The sequence below is a fragment of the Podarcis filfolensis genome, assembly GCF_964270895.1.
Source record: "Podarcis filfolensis genome assembly, chromosome: Z".
Classification (NCBI taxonomy): domain Eukaryota; kingdom Metazoa; phylum Chordata; class Lepidosauria; order Squamata; family Lacertidae; genus Podarcis; species Podarcis filfolensis.
The window spans coordinates 46,052,655-46,071,132 of NC_139617.1; the positions used below are offsets into that span (position 1 = coordinate 46,052,655).

The 18,478-nt window shown below is 45.6% G+C and overlaps 1 protein-coding gene across 1 annotated transcript in view; it reads right to left on the minus strand.

The window, feature by feature from the left end:
• The window catches only part of COL27A1 (collagen type XXVII alpha 1 chain), a 254,226-nt gene that overhangs the window by 234,540 nt on the left and 1,208 nt on the right, over positions 1-18,478 (minus strand). The window contains exon 2 of the mRNA XM_083597135.1: positions 13,247-13,317. Within this exon, the coding sequence (XP_083453261.1) occupies positions 13,247-13,317 (71 nt within the window). The remainder of the gene's footprint in view (positions 1-13,246; positions 13,318-18,478) is intronic.

The following is an 18,478-nucleotide window of genomic DNA, read 5'->3' on the forward strand; positions in this document are numbered from 1 at the left end:
TGAGAGTTGGAGGCTGACAACATCTGAAGGCTGCATTGGTATATACCATGGAAGGGTTCCTGCCCATGTGTAATGCTGATAACTGTGATCCTGCTCCAACTGCCCCAGTTATGTATATGTTGGACTATGTTGTTGCTTGCTGGAAGTTGTGCCATCCAAGCTTTTGGCTGCTGTTATTGGGGAGGGGCTGCTTTGTGGGCTTCAGTTATAAAATATTTTTTACCTATGCTGATGCTCTGAAACACGGCCCAAGTCACTCGGAGACCTTTTTGTATATCAAGCGACATAACCAGTCTGAATTGTTGCTCTTCTTTTCTTTTTTTTAAGCGTTTATTAATTTTCCAATAAAAACATCCAATTAACATATCAAATCAAATCCAATAAAAATAAAAAACTAAAATAAAAAAGTCCAATTGTCTTCCAAATTGTAATAATTTTTGTTTTGGCTTCCCACGGTCTGAATTCCGAAGCGCTTTCAAAATTGTTGCTTTTGTTGCTGCTGTTTTGCACACAGTAAGCCCGCAACTTATGCAGGGGTTACGTTCCAGGTATCGTGCCTAAAGCCAAAATTGTGTCCAGTCAAAACACATTGGGTCCATCAGCAGGTGAGATAGCCAAAGTCTTTTTTTCTGGATGCTTGCTCCCTTTCTATTTATTTATTTCATTTAGTTCATTCATTTGCTTGCTTGCGTGCTTGCTAAGCGCATAAAGCTGAATACGTACAAGTTCAATGCACATAGGTTGAGGCCTTACTTTACTAACAATGTCCTAGCTTCTGTCTTATTGTTGTCTAGGAACATAGGAAAATGCCTTCTCCTGAAGTGAGACCATTGATCCATCTAGCTTAGTAATGTCTGTACTGGCTGGCAGTGGCTCTCCAAGACAGGGTTCTCTCTCAGCCCCCCATGGAGATGCTGGGGCCTTCTGCATGCAAAGCGAATCCTCTGCCACTGAGTTACAGCCTTTCCCCCATACAGTGGAACCTCGTGTTACGTACCGCCCTCCTTACGAATGCTTTGGGTTACGAGCTCCGCTAACCCGGAAGTAGATGCTCCCGGTTGCGGACTTTGCCCCAGGATGCGAGCGGAAGTCGCACAGTGGCGGCGCAGCAGCAGCAGGAAGCGCCATTAGCTAAAGTGGTACCTCAGGTTAAGAATGGTTTCGGGTTACAAACGGACCTCCAGAACAAATTAAGTTCATAACCGGAGGCACCACTGTATACCTTCCCATTGCCTCCCTCCCTCAAATATAAATCATATCACAGACAAAACTACATCAAGAGCCAGCAGTCTTTCCCCACCCACACACTTCCATCTTCCTCACCTCACTTCCATATGAGAAAACGAAAAAGGAGAAGGAATCAGTTGTTTACTTAAAATCAAAAGCGCTAGCCTTGATCTGCAATGCACTGAACCAGCTTTGAGCAGCTTATAGCCCTCAGCCTAAATTTCCAAAGCCCTCTGCAAGCAGGGTGGTGGTGGCATATAACTCCATATCCATCTATCTATGAATTATAAATTCACGCGCTTTTGTCCTTGGTCCTCCCCACCACTGGCAAAAGACAGAATGCAGCCCTCAAGAGAGAGAAGGTTGCCTACCCACATCCTAAATGATATTGGATCTGGTTACTCTAAAGCAGCAGACCAAACTTGGCCCTCCTGATGTTTTGGGACTACAATTCCCATCATCCCTGGCCACTGGTCCTGTTAGCTAGGGATGATGGGAGTTGTAGTCCCAAAACATCCGGAGGGCCAAGTTTGGCCATGCCTGTTCTAAAGAGAACACACACACACACACACACACACACCTGCCTGAGCTTTGACATTGACTAAAGGGGCCCTGTCCACTGTAACTTTACCCTAGCTGTGAGTCAGGCACACACACTTCTTTGTGGTGGCTCCACAGCTCTAGAAAACTCACCAGTTGAGATTCAGCCAGCTACCTTGTTGCTGCCTTTTAAATGGAAACTAAAACACTTATTTTTAAAAAATCAAATGGGCTTTCAGTGGTTGATTTTGGCTGTTTTTAAAAGATTAATTTAGATGGTTGTATGTTAATTGTGTTGGATTGGATTGTTTTAATTAGTCATGTTTTATACAAGGGCCGCCAACTTTTTTGGGCCGGGGGCGCATTTGGAACTTTCAGAAAATACTGTGGGCACCAAGTCACAAAATGGTTGCTGTGGGGAGGGGTGGGAGAAGTGTGTATTGTTTTGTTTTGTTCTTGCTTTCATTATGTGTTTTGTGTTTTTATCTTGTATTTTTATGCTGTGAATTACCCTGACATCTATGGATGATGGGAGGTATACAAATTTAATCAACAACAACACAAAATGGCTTCTATGGGGGGGTGTAGAAGTGGCTGAGCCAGAACAAACAGAAAAGGAGTAGAGGGAATATCTATGGAGACTTTTTGTGAGCATCATGTTGGTGACCCTTATTCCATCATGTTCCAGCCCCTATTTAGATGTCTTCTAAGAACTGTTCTATTCAGTCTTTGCAATGTAATGGTTTTACAGACATTTTTTATTTCTCTTACTGTAATTTTGTATACTGTATACTGATTTGCCATATTTTTTAATGAAAATGCGGCCTATACATATTTAAATAAATAAATAAGGTGGAGATGGTTACATGTGTGTCGCAGGGCCTACTGCCAGACTAGAAACATGTCAGCATTCCCTAGCTCCACTGGGAGTGGAGAAACATGAGTGAGAACTCCAGTACAGTATATTAATATGGCCATCCCCCAAAAGAGAGAGGGAAACAGCTAAATATTTCAGTCCTCCTTTTCTCAACGTTAGCATACAGTGCAGACTGAAAAATGTTTGCTTAAGTGATTTCGCCAGATGTTCATCTCTTACGTGAGGAAGTAATAAATCGGACAGGGAGGAGGGAGATTACATTTTATAAAAAAGCTAATACCACAGGTTCTGCTCCTCTCTCTCTTTTGCTTTATGTTTTGCAAAAATTGATAAACAGACTCAGCTTCAATAAACTTTCTTATTTTCAGTCTCCACACCTTTTTTTTCCTCTTTCCTGTATATTTTAAAGCACAATTTTGCCACTCATATTGCTCCTAAAGTCACTGCTATATCGCTATAAACCCTTCCAGGAGCAAAAGAGGGAGACTAAGGAAAGTATCTGCCTGACATTACCAAAAAACAACAACAACCCACACACTTTTGATACAAAAGATGCAGAACAAGACCACAAACATTAGATGTAGTGTTGCATAATTGTTAGAGAATGCATCTGTGGGGGTTTACCTGGTCCCCTCCCCCTGCTAAGACGGGGCTTCAAATAATCATTGTGTTGTAGCCAATAGCACAAGTTGAGGATAGGGAATCTTGTGGGGCACATGTGAGGCCAGAGGCAAAGGTGGGAGGAGGGACAAACATAAATTTTACCTTTGAATTTTTGATGTGGCCTGAGGAAAGAGGGTATGGCTAGTGAGGCCATGTGGCCTGAGGTGAAGTCCAAGGGCCATACTGAGAGGCCTTGGTCCCTGGGCCTGAGGTTCCCCCCCAACCCAGAAAAGTTTGTGATGCTTGCTTAGTTATGGCATATGTGAGGTGTCCACAGTAGTTTCCTCAATTTGTAAATGTGCCCAGAGATCCAAACACTTGGCAACCACAGTTAGAATGTCATCCTAGGATCCAGCAAGACTTGGAGTTGAAATCCCACCTCAAACCATGATACTCATTTGAACCAGTTACTTTGAGCATTCCAGAAAGGGCTGAATATTGTTACTAAGATATCACAAACACAGGGCTTTTGTTTAAAAACAACATCAACAACAGCAGCAGCAACAACAACAACCCTGACTGGATTCTCCCTAGAAACGGATAATCCAAATTACATCAGGGCTGGCAGGATATGGGCTGACATTTCCATTAGGGCAACTGATTCCACAATACACCCCCTACTCTAGCCCTAATTAACCTCACAGGGCTGTAGCAAGGTAATATTGTGGGGGCTGGTATAGGCTACCCTGTTTTGCTTGGAGGAAGGCCTGGTCCAAATTGAACGAACAAATATTCTGAGTTCTCCCAGGTGGAGGAAATAGTCATGGAAGTCCAGCATCAGGATAGGATCCAGGCAATATCCACCACTATGGTGACACTTGCCCAAAGATCCTGACCATGCCAGATGCCTGTGTCTCTCAACCACCACTTAAATTCCCCACACTGCCCCAGAGTAGTGCTAGGGCAGGAGTATCGTGAGAAATTAAAGTGGCAGTTTAGACCCAGCACAGCAGCCAAGCTCTGATCCTGGCGCTGCTGCCCACCAGTGTTGGATAAGGCCACCAAGGCCCATTTCTGTAAGAGAGGACCACACTGCAAGGGTGTCTACCTTAAAGCTTGAGACAGACCTGGTGGTGAGGCAGGGGGAGAGAAGAGACCTGAACAGCAAGACCCTTTCAAAGGCTTCAGCAACCTGTCAAGAGCCTTAAAACACTCGTTGCCTGCAACAGGAAGGTCTTCCAATGCTCTCAGACTTTGCAAAAATCCAAGGGAGACTGTTTTGTTATTAAAGGAGAGGGAAAGGGGGTGAGCTCACCAACCAACAGATGTTTGGACAACGATGCATACCAACAAGGCAGCTGTGGCAATAGCACAGTGACTCCTTTTGGTTATCCTTAAAAGGGGGGACATCTCAGGAGTTCCTCCCGTCCTCAGATTTTATTTATTTGTTTACATTATCATTATCATTTAGATTTCTTACCCGTTCTTTGCCATAAGGTCTCATGGGCTAGTTACAAGAATGTAAAAAATACAGTATTAAAATCAATGAAAATTTACCATTAGAATAATGGTGTTGGTCCTAAGATTATATATGCTTATATAAAAGTGTGTGTCTGTGTTTTATGGAAAATCTCCCTGCCGCCAAACATCCCGTCCTCTGGATGGAAAGAAAAATAGACAAAGACCAAATAAATAAGCAAAGGGTGCAGTGTGTGTGTGTGTGTGTGTGTGTGTGTGTGTAATCAGAGGCCAGCATATGACGAAAGCTACACATTGAAAGTGCCAGACATACTTCTGTGAGGAGGGAATTTCACAGCTAAGGGGCTACCACAGAGAATGCCCTCTCCCAGGCCACTATTCCCCACAATTTTGAAGATGGTGGAGCTACCAAGAGGGCCCTCTCTGACAATCTTTACATCCAAGAGGGTCTATAGGGATGGAGGCAGTATTTCAGATATTTGAGGCCCAAGTCTTTTAGGATTTGAAACACTCATAACCCCTGCGTTAAAGGGACTGCAACTGGTGGCCTCATTCTGGAGTACCCTGAATTGTGTCTAGAGGAAAGCAGGCCACCAGTAGCAGCTCTTTCAGCACATAAGTTATTCCTACCCTCCATTTCTCCAGTGAAAATAGGGATGTCCTGAAGAGGCTCCTCATGAGGCTGGAAGAACATTACCCGGCTGTGAGGTGTGGAGGCCGCTCCCTACAAAACCCTTTCCACTTGGCCTAGGGGGCTGGGCCCAGACTCACCAGCCCTATTATGTTAAATATGTATTCTGTAGTTGACCTCCTTTGTAATGTTCTATTTTGAAATCTTTAAGGTTTTAAACTACTATTTTAGTTTTCTATTATGTTGCTTTGACTGTATATACAGTACAGTGGTACCTCGGATTACAGACGCTTCAGGTTACAGACGCTTCAGGTTACAGACTCTGCTAACCCAGAAATAGTACCTCAGGTTAAGAACTTTGCTTCAGGATGAGAACAGAAATTGTGCGGCGGTTGCACGGCGGCAGTGGGAGGCCCCATTAGCTAAAGTGGTACCTCAGGTTAAGAACAGTTTCAGATTAAGAATGGAACTCCATATCGAATTACGTTCTTAACCCGAGGTACCACTGTATTTGACTTTTTTCAGATTGTTTTATTGATTTATTGATTTAATATGCTGAAACCACTTTGATATTTTTCTTAAAAATATAAAGTGGTATAGAAATTATATATACACAAACACACATATATACTGGGGTAACCCAGTAATATGTGTGGGGTATAAATAGTAAAGTATATAGTACAGTGGTACCTCGGTTTACGAACTTAATACATTCTGGAAGTCCGTTCTTAAATCAAAACCGTTCTTAAACTGAGGCGTGCTTTCCCCAATGAGGCCTGCCACCGCCGGTGCTCTTCCGCCGGTCCTCTTCCAGATTCTGTTCTTAGATCGAGGTAAAGTTCTCAAATCAGGACACTATTTCCAGTTTTGCAGAGTTTGTAAACCGAAGCATTCTTAAACCGGACTGTTCTTAAACTGAGGTACCACTGTATATGTATATAAAAACATAATAAAACCACAGAGCCTAGGACTTGCCGATCAGAAGTTCAGCGGTTTGAATCCCCACGACGGGGTGAACTCCCGTTGCTCAGTCCCAGCTCCTGCCAACCTAGCAGTTCGAAAGCACATCAAAGTGCAAGTAGATCAATAGGTACCGCTCCGGCGGGAAGGTAAACAGCGTTTCCGTGCGCTGCTCTGGTTCGCCAGAAGCGGCTTAGTCATGCTGGCCACATGACCCGGAAGCTGTACGCCGGCTCCCTCGGCCAATAAAGCGAGATGAGCGCCGCAACCCCAGAGTCGGTCACGACTGGACCTAATGGTCAGGGGTCACTTTACCTTTACCTTAAAACATTAAACAAAAAAACCTTCCCTATACAGAATTGCCTTCAGACAGCTTGGGGGTCTGGTAACCCTTCCAACATTTCTCCAATGAAAATAGGGACGTCCTTAGGAAAAGTGGGACATTCCAGGATCAAATCAGGATGGCTGCTCTAAATCAGGGACGTCCCTGGAAAATAGGGACACTGGGTGGGTCTGGGTTATATGAGTTCTTAGTGGGCTACCACCATGTATCAATTACCACTATACTATTCTATCTACTCATCAATTACTGTTGTAATGGATTTCATGCAAGCACAGGCTTGTTGCTAAGTGACCACATCCAGCCAGACCTTGAGCTTATGAAACAGCCCTTAGAGACTTGTATTGCCTGTCATCAGCCCTTCAGCCACAAGTCATTGAGTGTTACTCAGTGTACAAGACAGTATGTTGCACAAACTTGTAGGAGTCAGTCTTTATTCATCCCTTCCTTTCACAGCTGTTTAGTGCAGTGGTTAGGGTGACTGACAGAAACCCAGGTTCACATCACTGCTCTAGTACAGTGGCCATGTGACCTTCTCTACGGGGGGGGGGGGCAGCCTTTAGTTCTAAAGTATCCTCTCTTTGAAGGGTGGTCTGGTTTCAAAATAAAGTACCCTAACAAAGGAAAACAGGAGGGCTTTGAAACTGCCCATCCATTGTGGACAACACTTGAAGAGCAGACTGAGCAAGCAAATAGGTCGCCTCGGTCACAGCCTTCTCCTACAAGGTGAGATGAATCAGCATATGCAAACTTTATGTAAATCTGAGTCCTCTAAGTTAAATAAAGTCTGGTGTAAAGACAAAGGACTGTAAGAAGGGAAAGAAAGAGGGACTGTCCATGATGTGTCACTATTGCATTTCTATTTAAAAGATAGCAATAATTTATTCATTTGCATCTGTACATCAACTTATGCACATTTTATGCAAATATGAGTCCCCTTCTTTTATGACCTATTACCCTACCCTACCACCCAGCCATGAAACTCACTAAGTGACCTCAGCAGCCAATCAGTTTTGATTTTCCTCCACCCAGCTGCCAGTCTCACACCTGACTGGCCCAGTGGATGGGACAGGTTGCTCAGGTCCCCAGCCTAAACCCCACACCCTCTGACATATCTTCATAGGCTTTATTTCCCCACCCAGGAATATATATACAGTGGTACCTCGGGTTACAGACGCTTCAGGTTACAGACAGAAATAGTACCTCGGGTTAAGAATGTTGCTTCAGGATGAGAACAGAAATCGTGCGGCAGCAGCGGGAGGCCCCATTAGCTAAAGTGGTGTCTCAGGTTAAGAACAGTTTCAGGTTAAGAACGGACCTCCAAAACAAATTAAGTTCTTAACCCGAGGTACCATTATATATATAGAAGTTTGATTGTTAAGTGTCAGTGCAGTGTGATAGTATTTTATTAAAAAGAACTAGGCCGACAAATGACCTTCTGGAAGGCAGCAGAGCCAACTATTCTCCGGCACAATGTCCCCAAGGGAATTGCCAGCAACAGATGAAACTCATTATAATATTGCTGGGCTGTCAGCCGAATGGAAAGCTCTGTGTGCCATCATCGTAAAGCAAAAGGGGAGACTAACAAGCAGAGAGAACACAGCATAGTAAAGCATGTTCTCTGAGGTCGAGCCATGCCATATGGCAATAGTGACCAACAGCTGGTCTACAGGCCAGGGCCAGCCCCCCCCCACCCAGCAATTTTTTGCTGATTCCCTATGTGTCTAACCACATTCACACCACAAAGAACGCTGGAAGCTGTAGAGTTTCAGAGTGCTATAAGAAGGACCACCATTCCCCTCACCATTTCCATAGTTCCCCATGAAGAGGGACTGATTATTAAACGACTCAGGGAATTGTACAAGGCGTCTTGTAAGAATTCTCAGCACCCTTAGCAAACTACAGCTCCCAGAATTATTTGGCAGGAAGCCATGGCTGTTTAGAACAGTATCCCAGTGCTTTAAATGCATGGGATGAATATGACCTCTGTTTCCCCAGATAAGGAATTTAAGACCACAAAAAGAGTCCTGCTGGATCAGGCCAAAGCCCATCTACTCCACCACCCTGTTCTCACAGGGGCGAACCAGACACCGCAGTGGAAAGCTCTCCAGCAGAACCTCAGTGCAATATTGCTGTATCTGCTAGTGATTCCCAGCAACTAGGATTTGGAAGCATGCTGCCTCAGGAGGTATCACTAGAGCACTGCCATTGTGGCTAGCAGCCACTGGCAGCAGGAGCAGCTCTTGGGGGAGTGAGGAGACCCTCACACTGCCATTATAAATTGTAATCTGGTCAAAGGAGATTAGCAGGCCTGATGGGTGTCCTGCTAGATCTCTGTAGGCCCTTTGGTGCCCACAGACTGGAATCCCCAACACTTCAGCAATCCAGCCTGGCCGTTATTGAGGCACAGATAACTGTGTCCATATACTCTCCCTAAGAAGATAAGCAGAGCCCTGCAGGATCAAGCCAAAGGCCCTTCCGCCTTTCTCTTCCAACCACCCACATATGCTGAGATAACCACCCCAGTCTGCATCTGTATATGAAATCGCATTGCTCTTACACATGGAATTATTTTAAACTGTTTTATATATGGAACTGATTTTTCTTATGTAATAGGTAATTGCAATTGCTTATTTGTTTTATAATTGCATGTTTTATTGTTGTAATCTGTTCTGGGGTCTTAGGGTGAAGGGTGGGTAATAACTCAAATTAATAATAAATAAATAGCCTGGCATCCTGCAATCACAGTGGCCAACAAGATGCCCATTAAGGGAACCCCGCAAGCAGCACCTGAGTGCAACAGCAGCTCTCCCCACTTGTGATTCCCAGCATCTGGCATTTAGAGGCAGTTACTGCCTCTTACATGGGACGCGGGTGGCGCTGTGGTCTAAACCACAGAGCATAGGGCTTGCCAATCGGAAGGTTGGAGATTCGAATCCCCGTGACGGAGTGAACTCCCATTGCTCGGTCCCTGCTCCTGCCCACCTAGCAGTTCGAAAGCACGTCAAAGTGCAAGTAGATAAATAGGTACCACTCCAGTGGGAAGATAAACGGCGTTTCCGTGCACTGCTCTGGTTCACCAGAAGCGGCTTAGTCATGCTGGCTACATGACCCGAAGCTATATACCAGCTTCCTCGGCCAGTAAAGCGAGATGAGCGCCGCAACCCCAGAGTCGGTCACAACTGGACCTAATGGTCAGGGGTCCTTTACCTTACAGCGGAGGGACAGCAGCTTGAAAGGAAGCTGTTGCTTCAGCAACGAAGCAGCTCAGCCGGGAATTTTACAAAGGAACTGGAGGGTCCCACCCCTTCCTGGCTCACAGGCCCTGATATGGGCAGGTGCTTCCATGCATTTCCTCTTCCTCCTGAATAGCCTCGCATGCAGCTAGCCAGGCACTTTGGAAGTGGCTCTGATGCTCCTGTGTGGCTCACTGTTTCCTCTGCTCCTGTGCCCTTGAGAGACACAAGAAGGGCAGAAACTGAGGCAGCTGGTTGTTGGGTTGTGGGGAGGGGAATGCCAGTCATGGAGCAGGGAAACTCAATTCAATGTGGAGACCTGCTGGAGGCAGTGAAGAATGGTTCCTTTGGGCAACTGGTACACTACCCAACCAACCTGTCTGCCCTCAGCTAGACCCTACTTGCCAGACTTCTTACCTACAACCAGTCCAAGAGGCAGCCCTGCATTTCAGCTTCCTCTCTCTTAGCCTTGGAGAACTCAGCAGGGAGGATAGGACTCAGCAGGGAGGATAGAATTAGTTGGCTCTGCCTGTCATTGTCTCTGCTTCCACCTACTTTTGGGCCTTCTTTGCCTTCCTCCATGCTAGTCCCAATGGCAAAGAGCCACCACTGACTGGCAAGTCTAGCTCCCCTTGAGGAGACCTGGGGTTTGAAATCTGGGCTGGGGATGAATCTTGACACCCCCTAACATTTTGGAAGTAGAACATGTGGCAGCAGCAGAAACAAGAAGACCCACTAACCTCATATTCAGCCTGCAGCCACTTTGAATGAGAGAAAACCCATTCTCTCTTGTAGCAGAAAGAGTGCATTTTTCCTACTCCTTCCCTCCATAACTCAGCAAACCCATTCCATATGGCATATGGAATGTGTTTGCTGAATTATAAACCCTCTTCAGTGAAGGCAGGGAAAGAGGAGGAAATGGTTCTGAAGGACAAGCAAAGAGGCCAAGCAATGACCTGCATTAATGGGAAGATGAGAAGGACCTATACACCATCTACTTCGCAGAGTGAGGCAGAAGAAAGAATGTCTGGATCTCCTGGGAGATCACAGCATGATCTGCAGTAGATTGGTCAGTTTCCAGTGTCCAATTGCTTAACTATGACAGCAACAAAATGACTCCTTTTTTCAATTATGTTGACAAAATGAATAAGGGAACCAGGAGTGGAGGACCATGAGGTCTGTTCAAAACTGCCACTGAAAACATATTTCTGTGCTTAAAGTTGCTTAATTCTAACTTCGGTATACATTTTTTGCATCAGGTTTAATTTGATGGATCTTGAGATTCTAGCACAAATGAAACAAGATAGATTCTGCAAGCATAAAGTTTGCTCACACCTGAGTTCTAGTTCAAACTTCAGGAGTGATGGATGAGCAAGGATAGATGGATGCTTGAGGTTTGCAGCCACTGGAGACCATCACTCATTAGTATTTTAGAGCCCAATGCTGCCATTCTAACCCCACTTCCCCGGGAATAAGGCCCACTCAATTCAGTAGGCCTTCACCTCTGAGCAGTGTTAATGATAATGATAATGATAATAGATATGGGATGCACCAATAAGAACATTAAGTGCAAGTCAGGACCATCAATTCAAGTACAACCACCTGTAAACAATGCAGAACCAGCAACAGGCAGGAAAGCCATCATTCAGTGGCAAAGCATGTGCTTTGCATGCAGAAACTCCCATGTTCAATCCCTGGCATCTACAAGTAGAATAGGGGGAGTCCCAGGTCTGAAACCCTGGAGAGCCACTGCCAGTCAGTGTAGACAATACTGAGCTAGATAGGCCAATGGTCTGAATTGACACAAGGCAGCATCCTAACACCACCAGCCTTCAACTACTTGATGTGTTGTCAACTAAGTTATGGTTCAATCAAAGATGAGTTGTCCCAGCTGCACATTACTATCAGATTCTTTTTCGCAGGGGAAGAGTCCAAGAAGACCTTGCAGGTGCAAGGTGAGCTTGTATACATATGCAGCAGACTTCCTCCATTTCTAACCACCGAGCATCCCAACCCTACCAAACATAATTATCTGGCAGGGGGAAAGTGGGTAACTTTCACCTCTAGTGTATATCTGGGGAAAGCCATGCACAGTATTAGTATAATAGCACACTATGCCTTTTCCAGCTTAACCCACCCCATAAGTAGGGTGGCCACACAGGCTACTTTAGAGGATGGTCCTCTATTTGAAGGCATCCTCTGTTCGAAGGACTCACCAGCCTAAGCTGGTAAAGAATCATCAGAAGCAGCAGCAAGGGCCACAAAGTTCCCCAGCAACCGTGGCATCTGGGCAGCAGACTGAGGTGGCACTGGGGTCACCTGGACACAGCCTCTCCCACTAGGGTAAAACACGTTGCATATCTATTTAAATGGCAATTATTTCTAAATTTACTGATGAATACAGGGTTGTATCCAACTAAGTAGAGCCACTGAAATTAATGAACCTAAGCTAGACATGTGTGTTAATTTCAACAAGTCTACCCTGAGTAGATCTAACACTGGATACAATCCATACTTGTTAGAAGTTACAAATTTTGTTCAAATTTTTGTCCTCTTCCATCTTCTTTTCCCCCTAATACACAAGCCACTACTCCAATTACCATGTATCAAGGCACTGCACATTGCTGGACATCTTTATCCCTATTCATGTGAGAGAAAAGCATGGTTCTGCTTTAACTGCTGCCCCGGGCATCATATGTTTCTCTCTCACAGTGACGTGTTGGCTGCAGTTGAGTGTGAAGAAAACTTCATATCTGAGCTTTGGCTCACAAGTAGGAGCTCCATGCAACTGGAAAACCTGGTTGTGTGTCCTGATTGTGCTATCCCCCCTACTCAAGAACAGCAGCTCACATGCTGGATTTTGTTCTTCTAAAACATGGATGTGGGCAAAGCAGATGCACTCGGGGAGGGCTGAAAGGGTGGTCCTGCTCCTCTCCCTGTACATTCATTCCCCTACACAGGAGTAGCAGGTGTTCTGTGACACACAGAAGCACAACCAGGTAGGAATTCCTTGTTAAACCAGGGGTCGCTAAAATGGTGTCTGTGAAAGCTCTGGTACCCTTGGTGATGAGGTTGTTTAGGTGGCCATGTTTTTTCTTCTTGAAAAGTACATAGAGCCGAAGGAGGAAGTTGGAAGAGTGGCGCTCTTTCCCACTTCCCCTTTCAGCTCTATGTACTTCTCAAGGTGCAGATTAGAGGACAGAGGGTGCCCACCCCTGCTTTTATGTTTTCTACCTTGCCCTGAGTGCTTCAAGCAGAAAAGCAATCAATGGTTTGCTTGATAAAAGATTTCTCTTCATCCACCCACCCACTACCAAAGTGGGTGGGAAAGAACTCTCAAAATTGAAATTTACCTTCAGGACCTCCCTGTGTGAATCCTAGGAAACAGGTGAAATAGAAAACGGTCCAGAGAAAAGGGAATCCCCTAAAAAGAAGAAAACACAAAAATTACTTCAGTTTCAAAATATCTTCAGATAGAAACTTGCAGCAACAGGTCACCAGCTAAAGAAAAGGAGAATAAGGTTAGCAAGCTGAGCCTGTAAAAAAAAAGGCAATAAATTAACCAGGGTTCTACTGGCACACAGTGATCCACAACCTTCCCCTAGGAGCACATTGGCTGGTTTACATTGCTTGTAGGCAGCCAGCAGCATTTGAGCCTGAAACATGAAGGAGAGTCACAACATCACAGGAAAAGTGTGAGAGGGAGGGGAGAGAGAACCTGCTTCCAGGAAAAGACTGGCAACACACCCCCCCTCCCCATTTCCATGGAAAAAGCAAGCCCAGCTTCCAGTTATCAGGCCTGTAACTGACAGGGGCAAACTTTCAAAATTGGGTTCTCCTTGTTTCTATTTTTCCTTTTATTAGGTTTGTTGAGCGCACAGCTCTCCAGGTGTAGACCACTGGCCATGCTGAAGGGGCTACCAGTCACATCAGGCAGGCCACAGGTTCCTTGTCTTATAAGAAATGCTTGCTTCCCAGCTACTGGGAAGGTGGGGGCTGGATGCAGCCAGCAGGCTAAGTTATTCTCTTTTACACACACACACACACACACACACACACACACACACACTGCCAAGTTTGACACGTGGGTGACTTGCTGGTTGTTGGTGCTTACAAACCTTTTGGCCCACTGTTTTGGCTTGTATATGACACCAGATGCAGGACAGGTTGAGCCCAAATAAGTCCATGTGTCAGAGGTTCCTCATCACTGGTTTATCCTCCCCGCCCCTTCCCAACACACACACCTCCATGCTCCCACCCATGCTTACAAACATGTTTCTGGCCGTGCACTTAAGAGCTGATATGTTACAGGTCTGAGTGACCAATGCATTACTGAGGGGAGACGGGGGTTGGTCGGGCTGTGCTCCATTTGCCACCAGGGACCTCTGCAATTGCCTACCTAGGTGTTGGGTTCTGAAGGCCTTCCAACAAAGCCTCAGCAGCCATCAGTCAACATGTGCCTTGGCAAGAGAAAGGGTGAAGGGGGTGGCAATGCCTGACCCTTAAAGATGTTTTCATAAATGTGCTCTTATGTTTCCTTATGTTTTTTGCTTGGCGGCAGGGGAGGGAGCTACTGCTTTATTTGCTATTGCAGGCTTGCTTCTTTTTAGTTATATCAATATCTATTATAATGCTTGAAAACCACTTAGAGACTGCCTTGCTGTTAAGCAAAAATATAAATATCAGGTGGTGATGCTCTGGCTCTGGATTAGCTGAAACCTTATTTTTATTGTTAGGCAAAGGGCATGCAGAAGATCTCAAGCTCAATTCCTGGCATCTCCAGGTATGGCTGGGAATGACTTCAGCCTGAAACTCTGGAAAGCCAGCACTGGGTTTGATGAACCAATGGGTCTAGCTCTGTATAAGGCAGCTTTACATGTATGTGTTTCCCCATAATGCCAACCATCCAACTGCACTCTCTCTCTCTCATGCACACGCTTGGTCTCTCTTCTCCCTCCCTTTGATAAATTTTAGGCTTCCCTTTTCCAGCTCAGTCCCTTTCCACTTCTCTCTTCTCCCTGAAAACTGCAATCATCCACCTCTCTGATTCAGAGCCAGCTCTAAAGCCAGGCAGGTGTTTCCCCTGCAAAACGCAAACGCCTAGCTCCTGGGGGAGAAAACCCAACAGAGATGGCAGGCAGGTATACCTGGGCAAAAAGGAGGAGCTGTTCTGAGGCTTTCAGACATGCTGAAGCAAAGTCTGGGCAAAACAGAAATGTTTCTCTCTCTCTCTCTCTTCCCAACCACCACTACTTTTCTGCAGAGTCAGTCATAGGCAGACTCACACAATCTGCCAAATATGCATCTAAAAATTAGCTTGTGCTGAGGACGTAACCAGAGCATGCAGATATCGGAAGCTGTGTTACACCAGGCCAGGCTGTCATCTAATCTGACTAGCAGCAGCTCTCCAAGGTCTCAGGCAGAAGTTGCTTCCTGTCAGTTAGTGCTACCTGATCTCTTTTAACTAGCAGCACTCTGTCTCAATAAGAGGTACTTCACTTGCACACTCCCTTAGAAGAGAAGGCCCACAGCTCAGGAGCAGAGCACCTGCTTTGCATGCAGAAGATGCCAGGTTCAGTCCCGAACCTGAAGAGTCGCTGTTGGTCAGGGTAGTTGACACTGACCTCAATAGACCAATGGTTTGCTTAGTAGAATACAGCTTCCTTAGCTCCTAATTAATTCAAAACAGGGGGCTGGAATGCTTTATGCTTAGGGGTAGTGCAACAGTTCAGTATTATCTGAGTGGCAGAGCACCTACATTGCATGTAGAAGGTGCCAGGTTCAATCCCTGGCACCTCCAGAGGGGAAATCCCTGCCTGAGAAGACTGAGCAGCTGCTGAGGTCTGTAGGCAGTGCTGAGCTAAATGCACTCACTGTCTGACTTGGTGTAAGACAGTGTTCTGTGTTCCAGTTTCTGCTGAGTATACGATTGAGCCATCCTGCAATAGTTTGCTGCAGCCCTTTTCAACCTGGTGCCGTCAAGATGTTGGACTGCAACTCCTGTGAAACCTGTCCAAAATGGCCAGTGCTCAGGTGTAATGGGAATTGGAGTCCAAAAGACCTTAAGAGTGCTGGTGAAGCCTGGACAACTATGGCCAATAGCTCCTCAATGAGTAAGGTCTCATAACTGGAGGCTGAACTTTGGACCTTCCACCTGCAAAGCAAATACTCCAGCACTGAGTTTTGCTCCGCCGCATCCAGCATTGCCCCCTGACTCTGACTGGCAGCAGCTCTCCAGCATCTCAGGCCAAGTTTTTCCCCGCCAGAGGTTGAACATGGGACGGTGGGACCTTCTGCATGCAAAGCATGCGCTTTGCTGCTAAGCTATAGATACTCCTAATGAACAAGAGCAAGTTATACTAAGTTTGACCATTGGTTCAACCAACTCAATATTGTCTACACTGACTGGCAGCAGCTCTGCAGCAGACACTGCCAGTCCCACCTGAAGATGTTGGAGACTCAACCTGGGACCTTCTGCATGCAAAGCATATGTCTCCAGGAAGCATGACACATTTGGGGGAAGGAAGGTTGCAGATTCTGAAAGCAGATTCTTGCACACCTAATCCTCCCCCTCCACAGCACTTCTGCATCACAGGCCCAGGATCCATGCTTAGGGTTGCTGCCTTGGTGACTGTGAGGTTTAACGCTTTGCTACCTGTCCCTGCCCCCACCTCCTGACGGGAGATGAAGGTACATGAACACAACCTTCTGATGCAGAAAACTATTATTAGTTACTGTATTTTTGCCAATGATGAGCAACTCAAAAGAAGAGGGCACAATCCCTGTACCACATTCTCACATAGACAAAAGTCATCTTAATAATTCAGGAATCCTTCCTTCCTTCCTTCATCTCGTCTCAGGGAGCTAAGAAAGGCCTTTTAAATAAGTTCACTGCCCGCTTGCCCATTCCACGTTCTTACATCTCCCTCTTTCCTCCTCCACCAGAGTAGACAATATAACATACACACACATACACCTTCCATCAACCTCTTCCAGACCTTTGCATTTCAATCTTCTGACAGTCCTGCATGGGAGCAGTTGGCTTTTTTTAAAAAAATTCACTCATTTTTGCCCTTAGCCAAAGCAGATTTCCCCCAAAGTACACCAAAACTACATATCCATACATGTCAACACACACACACCCTTCCCATGGCCAGATATCACACCCCTCTGCCTGTTCCTTGGTCAGGGATACAGTTAGGTCATTTGAGGCTCTCAGATGTTTGATGGTCTGACCTGCCTCTGTCCCATTAAGATGGAAATGTGCTTTGCTTCAAATGGCATTGTAGGAGGAACCCTCCATTCGAGGGCAATGCGTATTGGTTTGTTTAGTTCAGGATTGTTCATTCTGCCAGGCAGGAGACCAGACCTGTGCCTATTCTGATGGTACCACTCTCCTTGATGAGATGGAGAGAGAGAGAGAGAGAGGGAGGTCTCCTCATCCTCAGATCTTGCATCTCTGATCAGAACTACAGTTAGGAAATCTTATACTCTAGACCTGATGAACTTACAGCTCTTCCAGCCTGCTTTATTTTTTCCTTCACTCGCTTCAGATTGTCTTATGGGAAGAGTGGGTCTTTGGGGTCTTCAGGGGCAAAGAACAAGCTGCAAGTTCCCTAAGCATAAGCAGGGCTGGCTTATTATATCTAATGCACACCACCATCTAAAGACGGTTGGGTGGGCCGCTGAGTCTACAGTCTCTACTTTTTAAAGTGGGGTTTCCTTTTAGTCCCAGCCTGTACCTGAAATGAATTTGAAATTTGTATGATTTATATATACATATTGTATATATGTGTGCATGCAAGTGTATGCATGTGTATAATGGCATATACGTGTGTGTGTGATATAATAGTTCATGTGTGTTTTAATCATTTGGTGATGTTCAATGGGAAGCAATTCATAATTGAAATGAAGTGACACAGGAACATAAGAAGCTGCCTCATACTGAGTCAGACCATTGGTCCATATAGCTCAGTGTTGCCAACACTGGCTGGCAGCAGCTGCCCTCGGTTCTGGGCAGGGGACATTCCCAGCCATACCTGGAGAGGCCATTGGAGATCAAACCTGGAACCCTCAGCAATGAGGAGATGCTCTTCCCATAAATCCCTCCCCGTGAACATGAATAGATTCCAGTCCTCATGGTTCTGAATAAAGGGCTGAATTAAAGAGGAACAATATAGGGTGCTGCCTAACACCAAATCAGACCATTGGTCTGTTAAGGTCAGCCTTACCTAGACTGGCTGAAAAGGCAGGGAGGGTTTTTTCCCAGCTCTACCCAGAAATGCTGGGGATGATGCTCTATCACTGTGCTACACCTCTTCCCCTATGAAGCCATGAGACTCAACAGTGTGTTGCAGCAGTAAAAAAAGGTGAATGTTATTTTAGGCTGCATCAACTGAAGTACTTTAGTGTCCAGATCAAGGGAAGTAATAATCATGCTCTCTTCTACCTTGGTCAGATCACACCTGGAGTACTGTGTCCATTTCTGGGCACCACAGTTTAAGAAGGATGTTGGCAAGCTGGAAAGTGTGCAGAGGAGGGCAATCAAGGGTCTGGAAAGCCTTATGAGGAACAGTTGATGGAAT